Raw genomic sequence first — 22,440 nt, 5'->3', positions numbered from 1 at the left:
CACATCTCTATCTGCGAGATCTGCTCCATCTCTGATTTCACTACTGTCTCTCTCTCTCTCTCTCTCTCTATCTCTATCTCTATCTCTCTCTCTCATTCTCTCTTTCCCTTCTATCTTTTTCTCTCTGTTTTTTCTTCTTACCATCTCTTTGTCTCTCTCTTTTTGTTTCTCTCTCCATCTCTGATTTCACTCTCCCCCTCTATCTCGCTCTCCTCTCTCTCTCTCTCTCTCTCTCTCTCTCTCTTTCTTTCTTTCTTTTTTCTTTTGTTCTCTCTCTCTGTCTATCTTTTCTGTCATTCTCTCACTCGTCTTGTTCTCTTCCTCTCACTCTCTCTCTGTCTTTATCTTTCTGTCTATCTTTATCTTCTTTCTCTCTGTCTCTCACTCTGCTCTTCCTTATTGATCTTTTTCTCGCTTACCTTCCACTCTCTCTCTATCTCAGATTTCACTATTGTCTCCCTCTCGTTCTCTTCTCTCTCTTTTCTGTCTCTCTCTCTCTCTGTCTTACTCTCTTTTCTCTTTGTCTCTGTCTCTGAGTTCACTACTCCATTTTCTATCCTTTTAAGCCTCTCCATCTCTTTTCTGTCTCCTATCACTCTATATTTCTGTCTGACTATCTCTCTCTTCATTCTCTGTTCTGCTCTCTCTCTCTCTCTCTCTCTCTCTCTCTCTCTCGCTCTCTCTCACTATCTCACTCTCTCACTCTCTCACTCTCTCACTCTGTGTGTGACAGTAAGAAGGGGCCTCAGTGGAAATGGAAATGAACTGTGTTGTCTCTTCCCAGTTGCCCCTTCCCTGCTTTGCGGCGCAGCCCAAAAGAGCTGGTGTGGGGCGGGGGAGAAAGTCCCTCTGTAAGGGGAAAAAAAAGATGATGATCCACTGGTTTTTATGATGCCGTAAGGATTTTCAGCCTCACCGTTCCACCCCTGTATGCAGGCCAGCCACAGAAATGCATCTCACATGTAATTTTTTTCCCCAGCCCCTCACGCTTTCTTAAAAATAATTAGGCCGGTCATGGGCAGTGCGCAGCCTTCTGATATCGCTTTCTGAAGGTTCCACCTTGCCCTTCCCCCACACCACCTCATGATATGATTTTAACATAGAATTGCAGCTAGCGTACACCGTTCAAATACTGACCTAATTCTTCTCTGGCATGAACACACTGCTGAGGGAGCAAGAGAGGCAAACTCATCTTCTCACACAAAGGGAGTTCTAGTTCTAATCATACCAGTGCCTCATAAAAGCAGCTGCTAATACGCTTTCCACGTCCCTCAGTCCAACGCAGTTAACGCATTTGGATGTTTTGGTCTCGCAGCCTCAGTCAGTTGAAGTCTTTACCCTCCAGAAGGACTGAGGACTTTTCTGTATGCTTTTTTAAGTAAAGGTTCCTCCGCGGTTCTTGGCTTGGTTGTAGGACTCCGGGGCAAGCCTATAATTAGTATAACGCCTTCATATTAGAGTTTCTTTAATATTTTATATATAAGGTCTCACTTTTTCAGAATTGTTCAGAAATGGATACCTTAGGAACCACCTATTGGTAACCTTTCAGGCTTTTATTTAATACCATGGAAGAACCACTTTTCCCTGATTCTCACAGAGATTTCTGAAGAATTGACGTTTCACATGCACACTTCTCATTCTCAGAAAGGGTTCTTTAAAGAACCCTCCACTTAAAGGTTATTTGGAGAACCACATGTGGTTCTTCCATAGTATCGCTTCATAAAAACCTTTCTATCTCCTTTATTTTTATGAGTACAGTTTACTTCTTTGTCCCCAAGTCGTGGACTAGCGTCCTCCAGCTTTTACACGCATATGTCATTCCAGCCTCGTAAAGTCTGCCAGTGCTTGTTTGCCTGCCAGATTCGCGTTGTTCTTCATGCATCTTTCATGACTGCGTGGTGGTCCTAACTCACCTTAATAACAGCTGCAGATGGGCAAGCTTTTTTTCATGCATTGCTGCAGCGTGAATCCGAGGCCTACTCTTTTTTTTTTTTACATGATATTTTCACGCTGGGAGGGAGGGAGGCTCCTGCATCGTAAGGCCTTGCTACGAAATAACACAGGGCTTCCCCACCAAGTCCACACTCCTCTCCAGAGTCATCTCCCGTTGTTGACACACTGCTGTTTCACACCATTGTTATTTCCAATTTCATAGTTGAGCCCTGGCTAGTATGCCCCAGCCCAGCTATGGCATTCACCGCAGTAATACACACTGGACTCTCCAAGGTGGCAATCAGCCACACTCCAAACCCTCTGTGAAATGGCTGACTTTCGTCAATAGGAAGCCTATTGTTCTGCTAGAGTGGGGCTGAATGGCTTTCTTTCATTCTTCTCCGAAGATGACTTCCTTTCAGAAGTGTGGGGCTTTCATTTGCTGTAATTATCCTTAGCTTTATTTGTAGGCTTAAGATGGTATCCTGCGTTTTTGAGGTGGAAATGCATTTCATGTGAAGTACATTTGGGTGCCTCTCATTACTTTTTTAAAAGTAGCTTTCATCTATTTTCCCTTTTGTTTTTTGTTGTTGTTGAGTGTTAGCTTCTCTAAGAGTGGGGAAAAGCTTCCGAGATGCCGGGGTTGGACGTATTACATGCCGCTCTGCATGCTAGGTTAAGTATTCGTGGAGGTTTTAATTAGGCTGTTCACTGTATGGATTAAGGCATGACATGATTTCTTCATATCTTGAATGCCTGTGTATTGCTCTCCCATTTCCAATATCTGCCTGTGTTGAATTTCATCGGAAGCATGCTGCGGCAGCAGACCCACACTAAAGGACATGCAATATGTTAGCTATATAATTTACTTGGATTGGCATGCCACAGTTCCAGCATGATCCTCGCATGCTGCCAGCAGTAACATGCACCATGATACAATGCCAAAGAATAACAACATGGATACCAGGCTGATTATTAAAGCTTTGCCTCAATGCATGGATAATCATAACCCATGAATAATTGGCATCTGTTCCAGAGTGTGCAAAGCATTTGCTCACCCTCTCTTGTTTACACTGCTATAACCGCTATACCAGACTTGCAGATATGTCTGAAAACGCACCCCTTCCGCTTGGTTTGAGAAGAAACCACACTGAAAGACTTGCAGCCACAGTCTTTCCCTCTTTCTCAGAGACATGGTTTCCCCCCTGCCACAAATGGTGGAATACATCCCACAAAAGAAAAGAGTCAGCTTAGCAAACATGAGCACAGATGCCTTCAAACTGCAAGGTAAGCTCCCCGGGCTTTGCCCCAAATCTGCCTCCAAGCCCACGTTAATAAATGTTTTACTGGGCTGGTGTCTCCAAGCCTTCAGTAGGCATGGCTTATCAGTGCATTTCTGTGGGCAAGTAGCCCTATCTGAAAATAATTATATATACACTATCTTTACTATCCAGTAAAACACAAGGTGTGCTCCCAGCATGCAAATACACAGATCCATATATATATATATATATCTACAGCTGTATATGAATATACATATATATGCCTGTCTCCCATTGAGATCTTATCATAGTTTTGTTCTTAATTTGCTGTATTTCGTGTGATTTATAAGGCACTGAATTTCTCCCAGACTGGAGAATCTTGCGATGGTGTTGAGCTGATTTTTGTTGTTACTTAAGTATGTCTCTTTTGACATCTGTATCAACAGCCTATTGTGAAGTTGATGTACAGTACTTATCCATGTTTTTACGGAGCACCAGCAATGTGCCAACATGCTGATTTGCCTGTAGACTGACTGTGTCTAGATCAGCCTACCTACCCATCTTGGAGACTTTATCTGACAGCAGGAAAAAGGCAAACCTAATCAAAAGCCATTTGAAAGAAAATCACAACAGAGACAACTCTATTTTTAGCCTGCGTTTTCTTAATTGGCATGACGAGTACAATCAGATAAGGTTTGCTTGCTTGTGTGTGTGTGTGTGTGTGTGTGTGTGTGTGTCTGTATGTGTGTATAAGTGTGTGTGTCACATGCCTCTACCGTGCAGTATGCGGCCATCCATTTCCATCCCTTCTGCTCCAGTCTGCAATCTCACCATTGGTGGCTTTCAGATCCATTCCTTTTACACCGATGTTGTGTCTACTCCATCATGCAGGAGATAGGGACATGTGCAATTTGTTTATAGAGCAAATGACTCAGATTGATTTTTTGTATATTTTAAAATCCACCCCATTTACAGTCTTGTGTATGAATTTGGCTCAGCACCGGAGCATTTGATGTACAGAGTTAAAAGCCTTGGGGTACACTATATCCCCTAATGTATTATATTCTACTAGAATGTCATGAGATTCAGAATTATAGTGCCATTGCTCCACAGATAGAACTGTGTGCAAAGGCATGACAGTTCATACAGGATCGTCTGTCCATCTAAAATGTCCATTTTAAAAATGGATTGAAAGGAGATCAAGTTTTATTTCCCATTTGGAACAACAAAAAACAACAGGAGAAGGAGATTTCAGCTGATTTGTAAAGGGAAAAATGGAGAGAGCAAAGTCATTCAAAGAGTGGTTTGAGGTAGAGAATCTTACTGACTCAGGTAGCCATCATTCCAAAAAAACACATTTTCACTGCTCCACAGCTTAATGCTGGGGGGCGTTATACCCCTCTAGCCCACACATGGCATTAGGCTCGGTGCCAATAGATTTATGTTTGAGAACCCTCATTGGACGGATGTTCATCCCAACCCATGGGGGGCTGTTAGAAAAGGAGAAACCTTGGAAACATGCCATTTAAAAAAGCCAATAATAAAATATATAAACAATTTACAAACATACATTGGAATTAATTAAATAAATAAATAAATAAATAAATAAATAAATAAATAAATAAAATAGTATAATGTTCAGAGATCTGTAATATATTTTTTGGGATTTGCAGAATAACATGGCCCCTCTGCAACTGTGTACTGTACACGTCAAGCATCTGGTTCACATGTATCTGCCCCAGAGAGTCCTATTCTATTAGCAGTCCTTCTCCACAGGGACAAGACAAGCAGCGTGCGTGCATTTGCACATCTGTGTCAGCAACTTAAAGTAAGTGAATGCATTCATTAGAAGGGGTGTCCACAAACATTTGGACAAATAGTGTATTTGTGGTTGATAATGGTAAAATGGTGAGGGCTATTACAGTGCTGCGGTGTGAGTCTACATCTCTGCCATAAATGTTTTTTTTTTTTTTTTTTTTTTTTTAAATCTTAAAAGGAAACTTTTGTAAACCCTGAACCTGTAATAACCACGTGATGCAGCTTTTAGATGCAATAGACATCCAGTTCCAATCCCCTCCACAGGAAACAGTTCTTTCTCGCTAGGTTTCTCTAGAATTGTGCATTTTACACCAAAAGCACTCAGGAATACTGCATTAACGTGTTAACCTTTAATCGGGTATACATTTAGAGAAATCAGTGGACTTCCCCTTTAAACGTTCAGCTAGCACGCTACACCTCATGCCGTGGCTGCCGTCCGCCACTGCTCTGCCCTGTGCTTTGTTTTGACTGTCTACAGAGCCGTTGTTATTGCTCTCTTTTGGTACTGTTTCGTACACATGAAGTGTTGACACTGTACACCTTGTCACCTGCTGCTTCTTAAGGCATGACAGAGAGAGAGAGAGAGAGAGAGAGAGAGAGAGGCCGTGGAGAACGGGTATAACTAATCTAACTAATGGGAGAATTTTCCATTCCCGTTTTTGCTGGTTGAATCCAAGCGGCATCCAGGAGAGCAGCGTGCGCTTCACATGGAGCGAGCAGGGCTGGATGAGCAGAGCCTGTGTTCACATGGTCGCTCTGTGGGCTGCAGGGGGGTCACATTACAGCGATATGAGGTGAGGCAGGCGCATAAGGGACAGTTTTCCCTCAGTAAAGAGAGACACCGGCGCTCATTGAACAGATGCGCATCTCCCATGGGGGGCTATTAGGAAGGAGAAACACCTCGGAAACACAGTGTTAGTGAACATATATGGACATGGTCCGTGAAAAAGACAAAAAAAAAAAAATTTAAAGCAAAAAATAAAAAAGTAATAAATAAATAAATATTTTCTTCGCGTGTTCGGAGATCTGCGATAAAGATTTTTTTTTTAGATTTGCTTAATAACGCGGCCCCTTCGGCAACTGTTTACTTCGCAGAGCTAAAGTAATTAAGGATTAAACGCTTTTCTTAAGCAGCACCAATATAGCAATTAATTACACTGCGAGTGAAAGCAGTTCGCAGGAAAAGCGAAGAGAAAATCCACGCCACTGCTCTGATACGCAAAATACACGCTGTCAGAGCAGCGGCGCTCAGACCAACCCTAAACCGCCAACAGTCGCCGACACAGCGGTGGAGTGGCGTGTTGTGACCAGCGAGCAGAAAAACTCCGCTCGCTAAAGCCATTAACCTGCCTCCTTCTGAACTTTACTCATTTCAAACGAAACCAATGACAGCTGACCGGAGCCTTAAAGCACATTGGCCGGCTGTTTTTCCTCACTTCCCCTCCAATTCCTCTCTGTAAGCTGAGAGGAAAGCAGTCGCGTTAAAGCCTCTGAGCAGAACCTGTCGTTTAGGGCTCTAGCAGGAGGGGGTAGCGCTCCGTTTTCTTCTTCCGCCCGTTTTCAGACAAGCCCCGCCCTCCCGCGCTAGGATTGGCTGATCCTTCCTGCTTGATTTGCAGCGTTCGAGAACGGTGGACTGTCTGGGAGTTGGAGCGACTAGCCAATCGCAGCGCGGAGGCGGAGTGTTCTCAGCCAATCCACGCAGCCGATGGGCGTGGTTTGTCGGTAAACGGGTGGGAAACGGAGGAAAAAAGAGCACGGGAAGGTTTTTACTACGCGAAGGCCCCGCCTCGTCTCCGTGACGTTCCCGGCGAGTAGCGGCGAGAGGGGAGTCACTCGCCTGCCTACTTTTAATAGCTCTGTCATGTGATGGAGAGCAGTTGTAAGACAGGTCGCCCTCGCTCTCTCGCTCGCAGTGAGGGGCACTTCCCTGCATGAGAGCAAGGTGGAACCGCTCGGATCTTTGTCGTCATCCTTTTGATTTTGATTTTTCGCCCCTTTTTTGTTTTTGATTTTTTTTTTTTAAGACACACGTTTTTCTCTCGCAACCGTCATTCAGTGGCTGGATGGCGTGGGACAGGTGCAACCAGGACGCGGTGTGGAGAGAACTAGAGGTGAGAAATAACGGCAAACTTAACGACTGGGCTGAGCACCGGAGCTGGGCTGTGTTATTTTCAAAGGTTGGACGCTGGCTGCTTCTGAATGCACTTTGCGTTTTGAGCGCACCGGCTGTTTATCCGGTAACCGGAGCCTCGGAATGAATGCACGGGAATACACAAACGAGTCGTTTTTTATTTTCTTTTTGAGAGAAACTGCGCTTTTTGGTAGGTGTCTGGCATGTTTTTGTTTTTTCCCCCTTTTTGTAATGTGGTGATAGCCTGTGCTTGGGGTGCAGCAGGTGAACCGGGGTGGGGGGGCGGTCTGTGTGTGTGTGTGTGTGTGTGTGTGTGTGTGTAGGCTATCCGTACCGTACACACACTCACTCACTCACACACACACACAGGTACCCCCGGCACCTCTGATATGTGTCGGCTCCAGGTGCTGTCCACGGCAACTTCTCCTGTTCTCGCGGATTTGAGCCGTTTTAAACGGAGCCCGGAGGGATGAGAGGTGCACGCAAGATACTAGCGCGAGTGTGAGCGCGCTGCTGAGCGCTTTCGGAAGAAGAGAGAGAGCGTGTGTGAGAGAGGGGTTTGTGTCCGTCCAGCTGACGGGATTGTACCAGCAGCGCTGTGGATGGAGGAAAGTAACGCAGGCGAGGCTGAACGGAGAGCGGAGGAGCGGTTCAGACCGTCGTGCTGCAGCTGTTTAATGTGTTTAATACGGAGGACCGGAGTGAAATGAGGAGATTACACACACACACACACACACACACACACACCGTGAACGCGCTCAGGGGAGTTAGTCCGCTGCTGAGAGACAGCTATCCACACAGATATCTGTCTGTCTGTCTGTCTGTCTGTCTGTCTGACAGTCTGTAGAGGAGCCGCGGTGGCTGGTGTGTTTATTTTCTCTGGCTGTATTCGCTGGAGCGGTAAATGAAGCCCACCAGAGCAGTGTGTAACATGTCAATTATTCATGCTGGAGATGAGCTCGAGTCTGACGTTGGATATCGAGTTTTTGCCCTCGATGTTTAGCCTGTTTGTCGCACATTACTTCAGTTCACCAGTGTCTTCCCGGCTGCTTTCCAGTAAAGCGCACAAATGCAGCAGTGCGCTCTCTCTCTCTCTCTCTCTCTCTCTCTCTCTATCTCTCTCTCTCTCTCTTATATCACCTGGGGAAGTCGCTATAGACACTGAAAGACAGTGTGTGTGTGTGTGTGTGTGTCTATCTTTTGATCTTCCGCGTTGTAAAGTGAGCTGGCGGCGCGCGCGTGGAAGCTGAAAGTGTGTGTGGTAAATCAAGGCTGCGCTCTCTCACACACTCGGGGCCGGTGCTGCCGAAGTGGGTCTCGCTGATGGTGCGCGCGCGTGCGCGTGTATGAGTGTGTGTGCGTGTGTTTGGGTCTTCTGGCCACGCGCCCTCAGTCGAACTCTGGCGTCATGCTCGTGCGCCTCGTGGGTGCGAAGCAGCCCCGCCCCCTAAACTCAACCATCTCTCTCTCTCTCTCTCTCTCTCTCTCTCTCTCTCTCACACATACACACAAAATACACGCTCGGCTCGTATTACTGTCTTCGTGGGTTATTCCCATTATGTTCATCTTCTGTGCTCCTGTAGCTGTATGCTGTTCTGTAGACACCTGGTCCATCAGGGCTTCACAAACCTAAGGGCATTCATTTGACTCTTTTAGCTCAGAAAATGATGATCAGAATAAAAAGCTGTATTTTTGCATAAGAAGCCAAAGAAGAAGTCATGGCTGAGTATCTCCCACATCTATGTTATGCCCATCTTTTCTTCTCAACTTGGGGGCACTTAGTCCCCATATAGTGCTAAAAACATGACCACACACACACACACACAAAACATGTCCAGAGCTTTTTGAGCTAAGCTTGCACAAATAGCTCAGATCACTGGAAGAAAGCAGAGGGATGGAGGAAATGTTTGTGTAGGAAAGCGATGTGTAAGCATAGTCACACACTCATAATTAAAACCCGAAAGGGTACGCAGTGCGAGAGTGCAAAGGTGAACACATTATGGATGCAACGCAAGCACTTTGACTGGAACCTGCCCACAGCCTTCTCCACTGGGTAGCTCATGTAGCTACTGTATGATTTACCTCCTGTGAAAGGTTCAAATAGGGTTCAGACACGGTCTTCTACAGAAGTAGTTCCTGGCCCTGGTCTTGGAGGACGCCCTGCCCTGCACTTTTGAGCGGTCCCCTACTCTAATACACTACCTTCACCTTGGGAAGGGCTTGTTAATTAGCTGGTTAGCTGGATCAGGTGTGTTGGGAGCAGGATAAACACTAATCCGTGAAGGGCAGGAGGGTCTTCTAGGACTAGTGTTGGAAACCGATGTTCTAGAGCATGATCTTCCCCTCTGATTACTTGCACATTGGTAACAGGATGGTGGATTACATAATGACACATCTTTCACAGTCTGGCCAAACACTCCAGTGTCTGGTCTTAATATAACTGTGCTGGATGCCGAAAAAACAGTACAGTACAGCTTGGCAAAATCGTCCCAGGAACTTGTTTACAGAGACAACATCAGCCAGTGTGTAGGCCTGTAGTGTTCTAAAGCCTCAGATAGAATTGAAGGTTGGCGAGTTTTAAGTGTGTTGATCCCAGTGTTAGCAGTTCGATGAAGCCTATAATTTGTGTTCGAGGAGCCACGCTGCAGCTGTCGCGCTGTTGCATAGTGAGGCAGCCGGTGAACAGTCAAAATATTAATAGGCAGTGCTGCACAGCAGAAATGTCTTTCTCTGACAAGAAAAAAAGATGCAGTGCAGTGTGTTATCCGTACACTTGTAAAGTGCTGGAAAGGCGTTACGGCTTATTGAGCTTTTAACATTAAGCCACTGAATGGAAGAATTGGTGAGATCTTTTTCTGAGACCATCGACTGCTGCAGTGATGATCACAGCATCTGTCCCTCTATCTGTCGTCATTGTCGGGAAGAAAACCCTGGATCTTCAACTTTTTAAAAACCTTCTTCTAGAAAGGAGGTTAATGCAAAGAGATTTTAATCCCATTGTATTTTGGACCATTTCCGTTGGCCAATTCACCATGAAATCTGTACTCAAAATAAATGGGCAATTGGTGGTTCAAAATACATAAACATGGCAATAAAATAGTTGTTGTGCTTAAGTATATCTCTTAAATCCTGCACTCATACAGTCTTCAATTCCACAGAGGCTCCACAATGGCTATTCATCTTTTGACACATGTACTGTGCTTGTTAAATAGATGAGTGAGTTCTATACCAGTTGCATGTACCATGCTTCTACATGAGATGTCTGATGTGGATGTGGGTGTATATCATGTGGACCCACACCTCAGATCCTGTAGAATGAATGGGGCTGGTTCCTTGGCTGGTTCCTTGTTCTTAGGAAGCACTATTAACATCACTTTGGCAGTTCACTGAAGATGAATGGCTGATGTTTATTCTCTTCATTTTTTTTTATGCAGTGTGCTGCCTTGGTTGGGGAAGACCAGCCCCTGTGCCCTGACTTGCCCGAACTGGACCTCTCAGAGCTGGATGTCAGCGACCTGGATGCGGATAGCTTTCTGGGTGGACTCAAGTGGTACAGCGACCAATCAGAAATCATTTCCAGCCAGTATGGCAACGAATCATCCAACCTGTTTGAGGTAAGGAGGGCCCTCTTTTGCTAGCTCATGTCCATTGTGTTTTTGACTCAATAGGTGCAAGAGGATATTGGATGGCTTTATCTCATTAATGTGTTATAGTGAAGACTGGGATATTATAGTGAACAGTGGAACCTGATCTCAGAGGAGTTTGTCACCAAGAGTCTCAAGAGCATAATGTGCCAGACTATTGGATTTTCACACCCTAGTTTTCAGTGATTACAGATAATGGAACGTACAGTGAATGTTGAATTCCTTGAAAGGTCTGATAGTTAATATTTGATAAACTGCAAAGAATGGGTTTTCGGCATCCACCGGAAAGTACAAAGGAGAGTACGCCGTACTGACTAATTCATAAGATACTGATATTGTGATAAGCCAACAACCTTTGTCTACTACATTAGCTTTGCGTTGTCAATTGGTGGCTTATCAGTGCTTAAATTGCACACACACAGGAGAGGCCGCTTGTCGAACTCACAAAGTAGTGGTTCAGCCGTATTGCTGCTGATTGTGGATTGGAAGCGACCATGGCTTGCTACCTCAAGTGACCCACACGTTACCACCCTCGTTAATGCCACACATACTATAGTTTATTTTGAGGCCGTGGAGTAGCTCTGTGTTCTTCTATGCCGCAGTTGGAAATCTCATCTTGGTCCAGCAGTAAATCAAGCGTGTCAGCTTCTAAACGAGCCTGGCCCATTTCAGTGCTGTCATGTTGCCGAAAGAGGAGGAGGGGGTTAAAGCTTTACACTTGTTACTGTGTAGCGTATTCCATCACTCACACAGAAAGCAAAGTCCAGAGGAGAAGAAATGTGGCAGATGAAACGACACGGCCGAGGCCTGGCCTAACTGGCTAGTTCATTACGCTCTTATCTGTGGAGATAGAGGGGGGGAGGGGGGGGTGGCGATAACATGGCTTTGCTCTTCGTCAGTGAAGGCAAGGGCTTGGTAAAAAGAGCAGTGACTGTTTTTGCTCAGGCTCGCTGGTGCTTGTTTGTGAGCGTGTGTACAGGGCTGTGTGCCGGGGGGGCCCTGGGGACTGTACAGTTACTCTGTGGTGTATTACAGTCACTCTGTGGGGGCCAATGGTTCCTGTGGCAAGAGGAAGGGGAAAGAGGGCAGGATAAAAATACCTGTGTGTGTGTGTGTGTGTGTTGTGTCTTGAACACAGTAAGTATCAGTGTCATGGGGGTCATGGAGGGGCTATGACCTGATGTGATAGCACTGCTGTGTGTGTGTGTGTTCATGGGGAAACGTTACTATCATGTTTCGTATCACAAACTTAATGGATTTGGTTTATTTTTCTGGTAAATTCTATCTGTTTTTTGTCCATTTTTCTTTATGAATGAAATATATTATTATGTAATGAGGCACTTCCTGAAGTTTCCTCACTTTTCAAAATAAAAGCATTTACAAAAACATACCATTCACTTCCTAGTCAATACAGTCTCTATATGGACGATAGACTGGAAACCCAGCCTGTTTTTAAATCATTGGTTTTGTGATGAAACTCAAAATGACCCATTTATGTTTTCAGACTTTTATTTTGAAGGATGCAAAATACAGGGCAAGGAAGAAGTCATTTTAATACAATAAAAGTTTAATATATATATCTTTTAGATATTAAAAATGGTTCTACACAGTGTTTCATGTCTCCTTTAGGTCTTTAAAAGAACCTAATAAAAAGTGGTTCTTCCATGGAATTGGTACAAAGAACCCTTATTGCCGCCTATATTTTTAAGAGTGTAGATTTAAACAGTGTTCTATATATGGTTGTCGAAACGGCCACACAGTTTAAATGGGAATATGACATATTTCCAGTTTGTTGTGGAATAGACGTTTGAAAGTGCACACTGACTGGAACACTTTTATACATTTTGTAGCTTTTAGCAACTGATGTATGCCCGTGGCCCTGATATTGGCCGGGGGCGATGACTAGGCCCTGCAGCAGCAGTGTGAGGCATTAATAAATACCCACACTTATGCCTGTTTGTTTCCAGTGCACTGCCGTTGCTGTCCTGTGTGGGTCACTACAGCGCTCAGCAGCGATGTGAAGACAGGTTAATAAATGGCCAGCTCTTGTGTAAAGCGAGTTGGCAGAACGTTTTCATCTCCTCCCCTTGCTCCCATTCAAACCCCTGGCAATGTTTTCTTAACCCGCATGACTGCAGTGTAGTTAATAGGTGGCCTGTCTAGTCTTCTGATCTCACACACACTCAGGAACATCACACACTTTCTCTGTCTCTCTCTCTCTCTCATGCTCACACTCTCTCCCATACTCTCTTTCTACGACACATACTCTTACACGACACAAATCCCCCCCCTTCACCGCATCCCGCTTAAGGCCTTTTTAATGAATCAGATTCAGTGAAGTCATTTATTTCATGTCTTGCTCTTTTGTGACATTTTTACATCATGTCCCATTATTGCAGGGCCGTGTGGGGCTGGCTAGGAGGCAGATGAGTGAGAGAGATAGGAGCCAGTAGGGCAGCGCTGCCTGCTGACTGTGTGTGACGTGACAGCTAATGCCCTTCAGTGCCAGTTCAGTCCCTACTTATCAGGCCCATCTCTAGGGCTAAAATGCAGTGGAGGTGGGGGAACTTCCTATGCCCCACGGTGCTGGCCAGCAGGGCTGTACTGTCACTGACCAGCTCTCTCCTTGGACTGGACAGGAGAGGGGTTAGAACAACTCTCTAGCAAATTTGCAAAAGTCATGGCACTTAAAGACAAGGTCCTTTCCCTTCTTTCCCTCTCTCTCTCTCTTTAGGCTTTAGGCAAATGGCAATTAGAATAAAAAAAGCTCCTATTTGGGCAGTAAGTGTTTCTTTATTTTAACTAATAATCACTAATAACTTACAGACAATAGCGGCTTTACCTCACTGTGTTCATTAAAACATTTCCAAAGCTCTCCTCATGGAAGTCAAGTATTATTTAGAGTTATCACCCAACACCTGGCACTGACTGGGGGTGTCCAAGCTTAGTCCTCCAGTCTAGCTCACATGATTTCAACTACTTTCTTATTCATTGTTTTTTACTGTATTTATATGTACTGTTGTTATTGATCTATGAGCTATCTTCTGTAATGTGATTTTTTTAACACAAGCGAAAACATCTCTCTGAAATAGATATGTGTATTATCTCTGAATTTTAAAACGTATAAAGGTTGTTAATATCTGTAAATGTGTTAATGATAGCATTAATATAAACTGGGCAGTACTGAGAGTGAGAAGCTGCAGTGTTTTAGCAATCTTGTGTTTCACTCTAGCATCATCATCATGATTTTAATTCAAGACACTCACTTCCACACTCACAGCACTCTCTATTCTAGAAGTGTTAGTTTGAGCAAAGAGCAAAACCAGGTAGGTAATGTGTAAAAGAATGGTAACTAAGTAGCAAAATTTCACAGAAATGGAAGAATTTATGGTTCAACAGGCTGCTAGATTTATGATTAACTGAGGGGTGGTGAAATTGTTGACATCAGGCCTGTTTGAAGAGTAGCTTTGACGTGAGCGTGGGACACCAGTGTTTCTATCAGTTACCAATCCCGAAGGACAAATCTGCAAAATCTTTGCTTGCTAGAAAGGACTGGGTTATAAACCATGCTTCCAGCAACTGTGAGAAGATTTCTCACAGATTTATTCACTCATTTAAATATCACTAAATAAAATATGCCACCAATTATTGCCCAGCTGGGTTTCAAACTGACGTACTGTAACCAGAACATGCTGTCTGTCTTAAAAAGTGGTCATGAAATTCAGATTAGGGCAGAGCAGTCTTCTGGCATAGTCTTTTGGAGGAGCTATCTCCTTCCCAATATACTTGTACACATGTACGCTATACTTGTACTCTGTCATTGAGGTCTGGCATGCTGACTCTTGATGATGGTCCCTGCCACTGTATCCAAAGCTAAATTGTGTTCTCTATGTACCGTGTGTGGAATGATACAGTTGCTGGCCTCGAGAGAGATCACAGCGGCCTTTTATTTTGAGGGCACTTGACACCTAGTCAAAATAACTGCCCAGCGACTGCCCTACTGTATTAGATCATCCAATGAGGAGTTACTGCCGTTTAAAAGCATGAGTGTGCTGCCAGCGAGCACATGCAATCCTGACTTGGTCGCAATGTAAAAAGGCAAAAGGCGCCACCTACTTTTGCGAGGTGCCTGAGTGTGGCTGGTGTTGACTGATCAAGACTTTGACCACACATTGACCTATCACTCAGCTGTTCGTGGGGTGCTTCTGCCAAGGGGACTGTTTGCGTGTAAATGTGTGTGGCGAGACTGATTGAGTGCACGTTTCTTATAAGAAATAACCGTGGGAATACAGTAAGAAAGCACATAAATTATATTTGTAAAGAATCTACAATCAGTTCACATCTCTATAACCTTCATGTACTTTTCCAGAACTGCCTTTTGGTAATACTATCAAAATTAGGGATACATCTGTAGGCTTTGTCTATAAGGTTTGAACATTATAGAAAATTTGGATTGTCACAGGTTTTATTGTTTATTACAGGATACTACAACTATAATATACTGGCAATGTTCCGCAAGAACCTTGTATCTCCAAAATGGTAACTTTACAGGAGAAGGACAAGTCATTTCTATTGGTCCATTTATCATGGCAATTGGATACAATGTAAAGACCAACCAGATTCAAATTATGTCAAAAAGTAAAAAAAAAACAGCAAAAATGGAGATACAAGGTTTTTGTACGTAGTGTAGTGGTTGGACAAGACTTTTTTATGTTGCTCTGGATGAGAGTGTTCAGCCAAATGCTGTAAAGTGAAATGAGGGATGTGTGTAGTACCCCAGATTAGTGGTGTAGGATAGTGGATAACAACACTGCCCTTCCCATGGCAGCCTGGGGTTGGATTCCCCCCGGGTCAGCCACATCACACTACACCAATAACAGGGCAAAACTCCTAATTCTACATTGGCCTACATGTGTAGCACGATTCCAATGTATGTCACTCTGGATAAGTAATAATATACTATAGGACACTACATTATACTATAAAGTATAATTTAGTGTCCTATAGGAACCCAGTAGAAAGTGCTGGAGTATTACGTAAGGTTTAAGGTATGTGTTTTTGTGAGCATTAACATCTGAGGTAGAAGAGCCCCACAGAACATCAGATGGCACACAGACACCCAGATGTCCCTCAGACTGTAGCTGCTTTGCTTTCTGCATGTCTGCTAATTCATTTATCTATCACATGGACACATCTGCCCAGTCATACATCAAACAATAGAAGGAGAGGGTGATTGATTACACCTTGCCTTTGCTGCATTCCAAAGTCAACAAGCATACCTCAGAATGCACACACACACACACACACACTCTCTCTAACACACACACATATGCACACGTTAACAGTGACTGCTGATGGCTTCGCATGTTTAATTTGCAAATTTATGCTGACATTTGAAGGCACACCACTACTTGAGCTGCAGCAGTTCAGCTGGGCCGAGCACATTATCATATTGTGCTGTATAATATGATTTCCTCAAGTGAACACTTATGAAACACACACACACACACACACACACACACACACACACACATGCACACTCACTCACACACACAGAGGATTGCGTCTCTGCTCTCCTTCTCGAAGCACATGCATTTGTAAGTGGCTCAGTGTCAGCCAACTCTGAAACACTGCTAACAATGGTGAAACGGCTGTAGACTTTGCTGTCGTTTAACAGCGTCTGTAGCGACTGTTGGTTGTTTTCATCTGTTGTTTACTGTGCTGTGTCATCTCACCGCTGAGGATCTGTTGCCGGCAGGTCTGCTTTGATCCTGCCGTTTGCTTTAAAGGCATTTCTGTAATTTAAGCGCACTGTTTTGGGAGATAATGTGAGAGATCTCTTTGGTAGCTAGTTCTAGTCTGTGAAGGAGAGCGTTTGATGAAGTTCATATTTACATTTTAGATGCCTTTAATCAAATTGAGCCATTGGGTATTGTTGATGTCAGTTGGTGTGAAGCTAAAGGCACCATATTATCGCAGTTGCAAAAAAAATGAGTACTCTTCAAAATGTTATGTTTACTTATTTGTGGGCCATTTCTGAGGGTCCAATCATCATAAACCGTTAAGCCAATGTGAAGAGCATTTTTAAATGGTATTAAAAGTAAAATTGCAGGTAAAAAGGAAGGGTTAGATATGATAGTGAGAATATGCAGTAAATATGAGACATATTTATGCAAGTGAGAAATTAATGGTGGACTCTCATACAGGCCTTTAGCCATTTTTGTCCATTCTTTCAGTGTGTTGCCATCAGACCGGACACTTCAGCCTTGTCCTCTCTGCTCTGGTGTCTCCAAGGCTAGCTGACCGGGTGGAGAGAGGGGAAGCTGGACTTTCAGCAGGGGAATATATTCACTCACAGTAGCAAGAGTGCATGAGGAGGAGAGGAGGAGAGGAGGGAGGGAGGGAGGGAAGGAGGAGGGAGAGAGAGGACGAAGCATCACTTGCAGTTGGAAAATTGTCCCTGCAGGGCATGTTTGGAAAAGAGCAAGTTAACATCTTATGGTTGTTGCCCAGCTCTCCACACTTCCACCCCTCCCTCCCTCTCCCTCCCTCTCCCTCCCTCCTTCTCTATACGTTTTTCTATCCATATTTCCCTCTTTTCCCTTGTCTCCTCATCATCTCTAGTCACAGAGCTATTTCTCATTTGTACTCCATATACTGAGGCCCAGTCCAGTTTGTGTGTTTTCTTAATACTTAATACAAATTATCTAGTTACATTGCCCAATACAAAGGGAGTAACACCAGGAAAGGCCTTCTTGACTATCAATGAAGGTGAATGTAGAAGTCATTTAGGGACCTTTCCATTGGTTGATCTGTTCCAATGATAGTGTGGGAGGCAGTCCTCCACCAGCGAGGAGCCTTGATCGCACCGGTACTTTTACTGCAAAGTATGTAACAGCAGCGCATTCACATTTTACGTGCGGCTAGTTTAAGCGTGTTTTGACTAAAGGTTGCTAGCTTAACAGCAGTCGCAGAGCACCAGCACTGCAGATATTAAATTTCACAGTGCACTTTAGAACACTTCCATCCTGTGAAGATTCAAACGACTTGCTAACTTCTGAAAATGTGCTGTACTGTTTATGGTACCTTTGCAACAGGGGTGCAAATAGAGTCTGATGGGGTAAAAATAGCCTTCGAAAGTAGACTAGCAGTGAATCGGGCTAAATATATCTGCGTGCGATTCCTTAAAATATGCCTGCATTGGCTCCAGCCCTGCTGTTTCAGATCGGATTGTGCTGTATGTAATTTAAACTGTGGTACAGAATGCAGAACTGGTGACAGGGAGTGAAGCCAAAGCTTGACTTTAGACTTAGATTTGTTAACAGCCCCAGCTGAGCCCTGTTCTCACCCACTAGACACTCATCTCAGAGCCCATTTTACACCCCTTTACCCCATACACACCCCTGGAGAGGGAGGGGGGGGGGGCATTTGGAGAGAAAAGGTGACAGATACCTACATGTGTGTGCAGCCCTGAGGGAAGGAAGGGGGGGGGGGGTTCTGATTTTGGGGAATCATATTACACATATTATTGCCGTCAGACAACAACCTTGTATCTCCATTTTCGCCATTCGTCACTGTTTGATAAAAGATAACCCATCAAGCATCATGCTTGTGATCCAGCTGTGTTTACTAACACTTACATGTGCATACTAATATCTATCTATTGCTTTCAAGTCACCAGTGTGGATTACCACAAGCGTTCTATTTAATACAGCTTGTTTTGCATATGTGTGTGTGTGTGTGCATGTCTGCGAGTCCGTGTGAATGTGTGTGAGCGCAGCGGTGTTACCTCAGCCATCCCGGCATGTCTAAAGTTTCGTCTGCTTATAAAAAGCTTTCGGCGGTCATGGCGCAGGGACACACTGTACTATGCCAGCCGAGCTGAGTGGCGTACATATCAGCTGACCGGCCCAGTATTTGAGGTCAGGACCAAAGCACTGCAGTGGGGTCACATGTGTGACACTGTGTTACCAGCAAGGCCACCTCACAAATGGGGGCCTTCCATGACATAGGGCTTTATTTAAATCACATTATAATGGGGCGAATGAAACTGCTGCTTCTTAACCACTGTCCTTAACCTCTTAACCTGTGAAGGCCTCGCTCTCGCTCTTGCATGCCTTGCATATGGTCACTCTCACATCAAAACCTTGTAACTGTTTTTGTTTTGTTTTTTTTCATTAGAATGAACAACTGCTGCTTACCATCATCATCCAGAGTCTGAGAGAGCACAATTGGCCTTGCTCTCTTTCAGGGGTGGGTTGATGGCATTTGCTACTCACATCACTCCCAGTGTGATGCTGGTCGGCACAGGAGTCTGTTAGCTGTTGTATCCGTAGTAGGTGGGCAGCTGTGATTTTCCACAAACGTGTTGGTTATCTAGCAATTCTGCTTTAGCAGCAGTTCAAAAAGGGGCGGTAGCTGGTCGGAGGTGACCAGAGCTTTACCAAAGTTGCATAGTGCTGCAGCAGCGTTCTGGACCCAGAGTGACAAAGATGCTGTTCTTCCTTTTACACGTCAATGAGGCAACACGATTTTGAAGCTGCTATTTTAGGATACAAATGCTACATAGTGTTGTTTTAAGGTTAAAAACTGAATCAGACCTGTAATTTAAAGGGTTAAACATTCTGAGAGACTGCAAAAAAGCTTCATGGTAAAACTGACAGTAAACAGCTTGAAGAGCTCAGTGTGGATAAACAAACATGTAAATACAACCCGAGGGACACACAAGGATTTAGCGTCCGCATGGCTGCAATGGCTTAATCACACTCTGCATTTAGGAATTTTGTACAGGCTACATAGTCTATCCCGGCTACATACCATACAACTTCCCCATCCCCAGTCATGGGTAGGCCTACACACACATACACACGCGTGCGCATGCACACAGTTTCCAGAAGGCTTTGTAGTTCTTGAGCACTGTACTGGAGCATTAGCATTCGCTACGTTGTGAGTAGTAGAGGCAAGCTAGAGTGGGCTATTTTTAGCTCGGGTGGGTAATCTCTTCTAAGAGCCTTTCGGGGCCTGTCTCTCTCTAACCTGGCCGGAAACGCTGAGCCAATAAGCCTTGGGTGTCTGGCTCACCTCACTTCAGAAAGAGGGAGAGGGAGAAGGAGAGCGCCTCAGCGCGGACAGTTCCTGGATTATTTAATAGTTCAGCCCTCTGGTGTCGGGGAGTTTGGATTTCCAGATTCCAGGAACACTGTTTCTCCCTAGATTTATGCAACAGCGATTTAAAACCATGGTCCTTTTGGTGAGTATGGGAAGGATGCAGCATTTGGAATGTCAGCACAGCGTCACTTTTGGCTTAGTTTTTTTTTTTTAGGCTAAATGTCTGGATTAAAAGCTGTATTATTCGGAGAAGTGGAGTGATGGGTGGCCTTTAGAGCAATCATTTGGTAGAAAACCCCAATTGTAGTCATAGTTACCCAAAGAAAAAACGGAAGTCCATTATTCCAAGTCATTTTGGAGCATTTCTATTGGTCCGATGTAAAAAAAAAAAAAAACTGCCAGATTCACATTATAGAAAAATGGAGATACAAGGTTTTTGTGGAAAGAAATAAAATGCTTGAGCTGCTCTGTCACACTGCAGTTCTAGTCATTGTTAATGATAGCAGATAGCATATCTGTACACTTCAAAAATGGGTTATTTTTACCATTGAGGACCCTGAAGTTTCCATTCCCGTGCACGATTTTCCCTGCATGTGTGCACCTGAGCTGTGTTTCCCCAGAAAAGTCTCCCTGCATTTCACACCAACATACACTGTAGTCTAAAGTCATACCCTTAGAAGAGTATGTATGAAACAGGAATAATCCCCTAACAAAGTCAAGGTCTGACAAAGCTTTCCTCAACAACACCTCAGGGCCAATGTGAGAGAAAGTGAGTAAGCGTGCGAGAGTGAGAGAGAGCGAGCGAGCACAGTGGAAGTCAAGGTAAAAGATAATGCATTTATTTAGTAATCAGCAAATAGCTTTTATGCATTGGGGTGAGGGTGCAATAGCGGACTCTGATAAGATCATTTGCTTTCAGGTGTTTTGCTGGCTACTGTACTCAGCATTGAGTGTAAATTGAATAGCATGACCTTTTTGCTGCTGAATCAAATTGACTGCATTTCCACAAAGATTTGGCGGTTTCAATTACCATAAATTTTTGATATTGGGGATGTAACCTCTCCCACTCAGCACACACTTAGACACGTGTGCTCACACTCACGCACACAGGCTCTCTCTCTCTTGCACACACACACACACTCACATTCTCCCGCACCCGTACACACTTAAGCGGAGCTGGCTCCTTTGGCCTCCTTGGCTTTGCTGGTTCTGATGGCATGCCCTTCCTGCTGGTTCCAGTGATAAATGACATGCCGTCCCGCTTCAGTGCCGCTGATGAGCCTGCCAGCAGCCGAAAGGTCAGAGGGGGATCCGGAGGGTAACGAAGCGTTCTTAACGAGAGAGGACACACGACACACACACAAACACAAACAAGTTGTATACATACATGTAGAACAACAAGCGATAACACATGAAATACCCTATACACATTAGGCCATAAGTGCCAGTTATACCTGTGATTTCAGTCAAAGACCAGTGCTTTTGTACCTTTGCCCCAAGACACACACTCTTTGCCCACCAATACCCCCCCCCCCCTTTCTCCACCCGCCAGCAATCTCTCTCTCTGTTGCAAGAGTTTCTCACCCCGTGCTTCGGAATGAAATGTGACATCACCCGTTTAGCAGGATAAAGTGAACACTGCCTGCCCTCCCTTTGTAACAGCTATCCAGTGACTAGCAGCAGCACATTTTGTCTTTCCATTGGCTACTTTCAGCCGATGTTTTTGCCGATGTCTTCTAAAGCTGGTCAATATTGATGCACTTCAATATCACATTACTTTCCAATGATATAACGCATTAATCATTTTGGGACCAGTGCAGCCTCAGTACAGCAACTCGATACTAATGGAATGTCTTACAAACCTCAAACCTCACGTTCCATAGTCTCGAAGCATAAACCGCAAACACACAGTCACCTTTCAAACGAGCCCAAGGAGCAACCAGCAAGTTGGTTCTGCGAGGTTCTCAGAGGATGCTGTAAGGTTGATGGTGTAACTAAACTGACAATATATGGTGGGGTTAAAAACAAATAACATCACTTTAAACTGTATCCTGTACATATATATACATATGGAGAAAATTATTTGGTGAGTGGTAGGTGAGTGAAGTGTCAAAAGTCTTGCTTGAAATGTTACAGGAGTGTTGGAGCCAGAAACCATGCCCTCCCATGTGGATTGATGGTATTGTACACTCTGCTATGTGGCAAATACTTTAAATAAGGAGCTATTGGACATTTTTCCCTGAAAATATCACTGGTTTTCAGAACAGAGATTCACTCTCTAGATAATATGACCTAATAGAATTATTTAAACAGTGAGCACAACCAAAATCAGCATTACTGTGTGTGCTACAGGCCACTTTGTCATCTTTTAAAAAGGCATGTCTTTATCACATTTCTTTTGACGGCACTCTTTTTTCCTTCACCCATTAAAGCATACCAGCAAGATGCTTTTCTTGAGGAACATAAGAGTGATCTAGCAGCTCTGCAGTGGCACGATCTTAAAACAAGAAACAAGGCCAAGCAGCAATATGTCTGAGTATCC

At 44.2% G+C, this 22,440-nt stretch overlaps 1 protein-coding gene across 5 annotated transcripts in view; it reads left to right on the top strand.

Annotated features, from left to right (window-relative positions):
- The first annotated feature begins 6,895 nt into the window (after nt 1-6,895).
- ppargc1a (peroxisome proliferator-activated receptor gamma, coactivator 1 alpha) overlaps nt 6,896-22,440 on the top strand; it is a 39,139-nt gene continuing 23,594 nt past the window's right edge. For all 5 annotated transcript variants that reach the window (XM_072687800.1, XM_072687798.1, XM_072687799.1 and 2 more), the window contains exons 1-2: nt 6,896-7,126; nt 10,581-10,760. In XM_072687800.1, the coding sequence (XP_072543901.1) occupies nt 7,079-7,126; nt 10,581-10,760 (228 nt within the window). In that variant the 5' untranslated portion in view covers nt 6,896-7,078. The remainder of the gene's footprint in view (nt 7,127-10,580; nt 10,761-22,440) is intronic.

This window comes from Salminus brasiliensis, chromosome 9, assembly GCF_030463535.1.
Source record: "Salminus brasiliensis chromosome 9, fSalBra1.hap2, whole genome shotgun sequence".
Classification (NCBI taxonomy): domain Eukaryota; kingdom Metazoa; phylum Chordata; class Actinopteri; order Characiformes; family Bryconidae; genus Salminus; species Salminus brasiliensis.
This window is presented reverse-complemented; position numbering and strand designations above follow the sequence as displayed.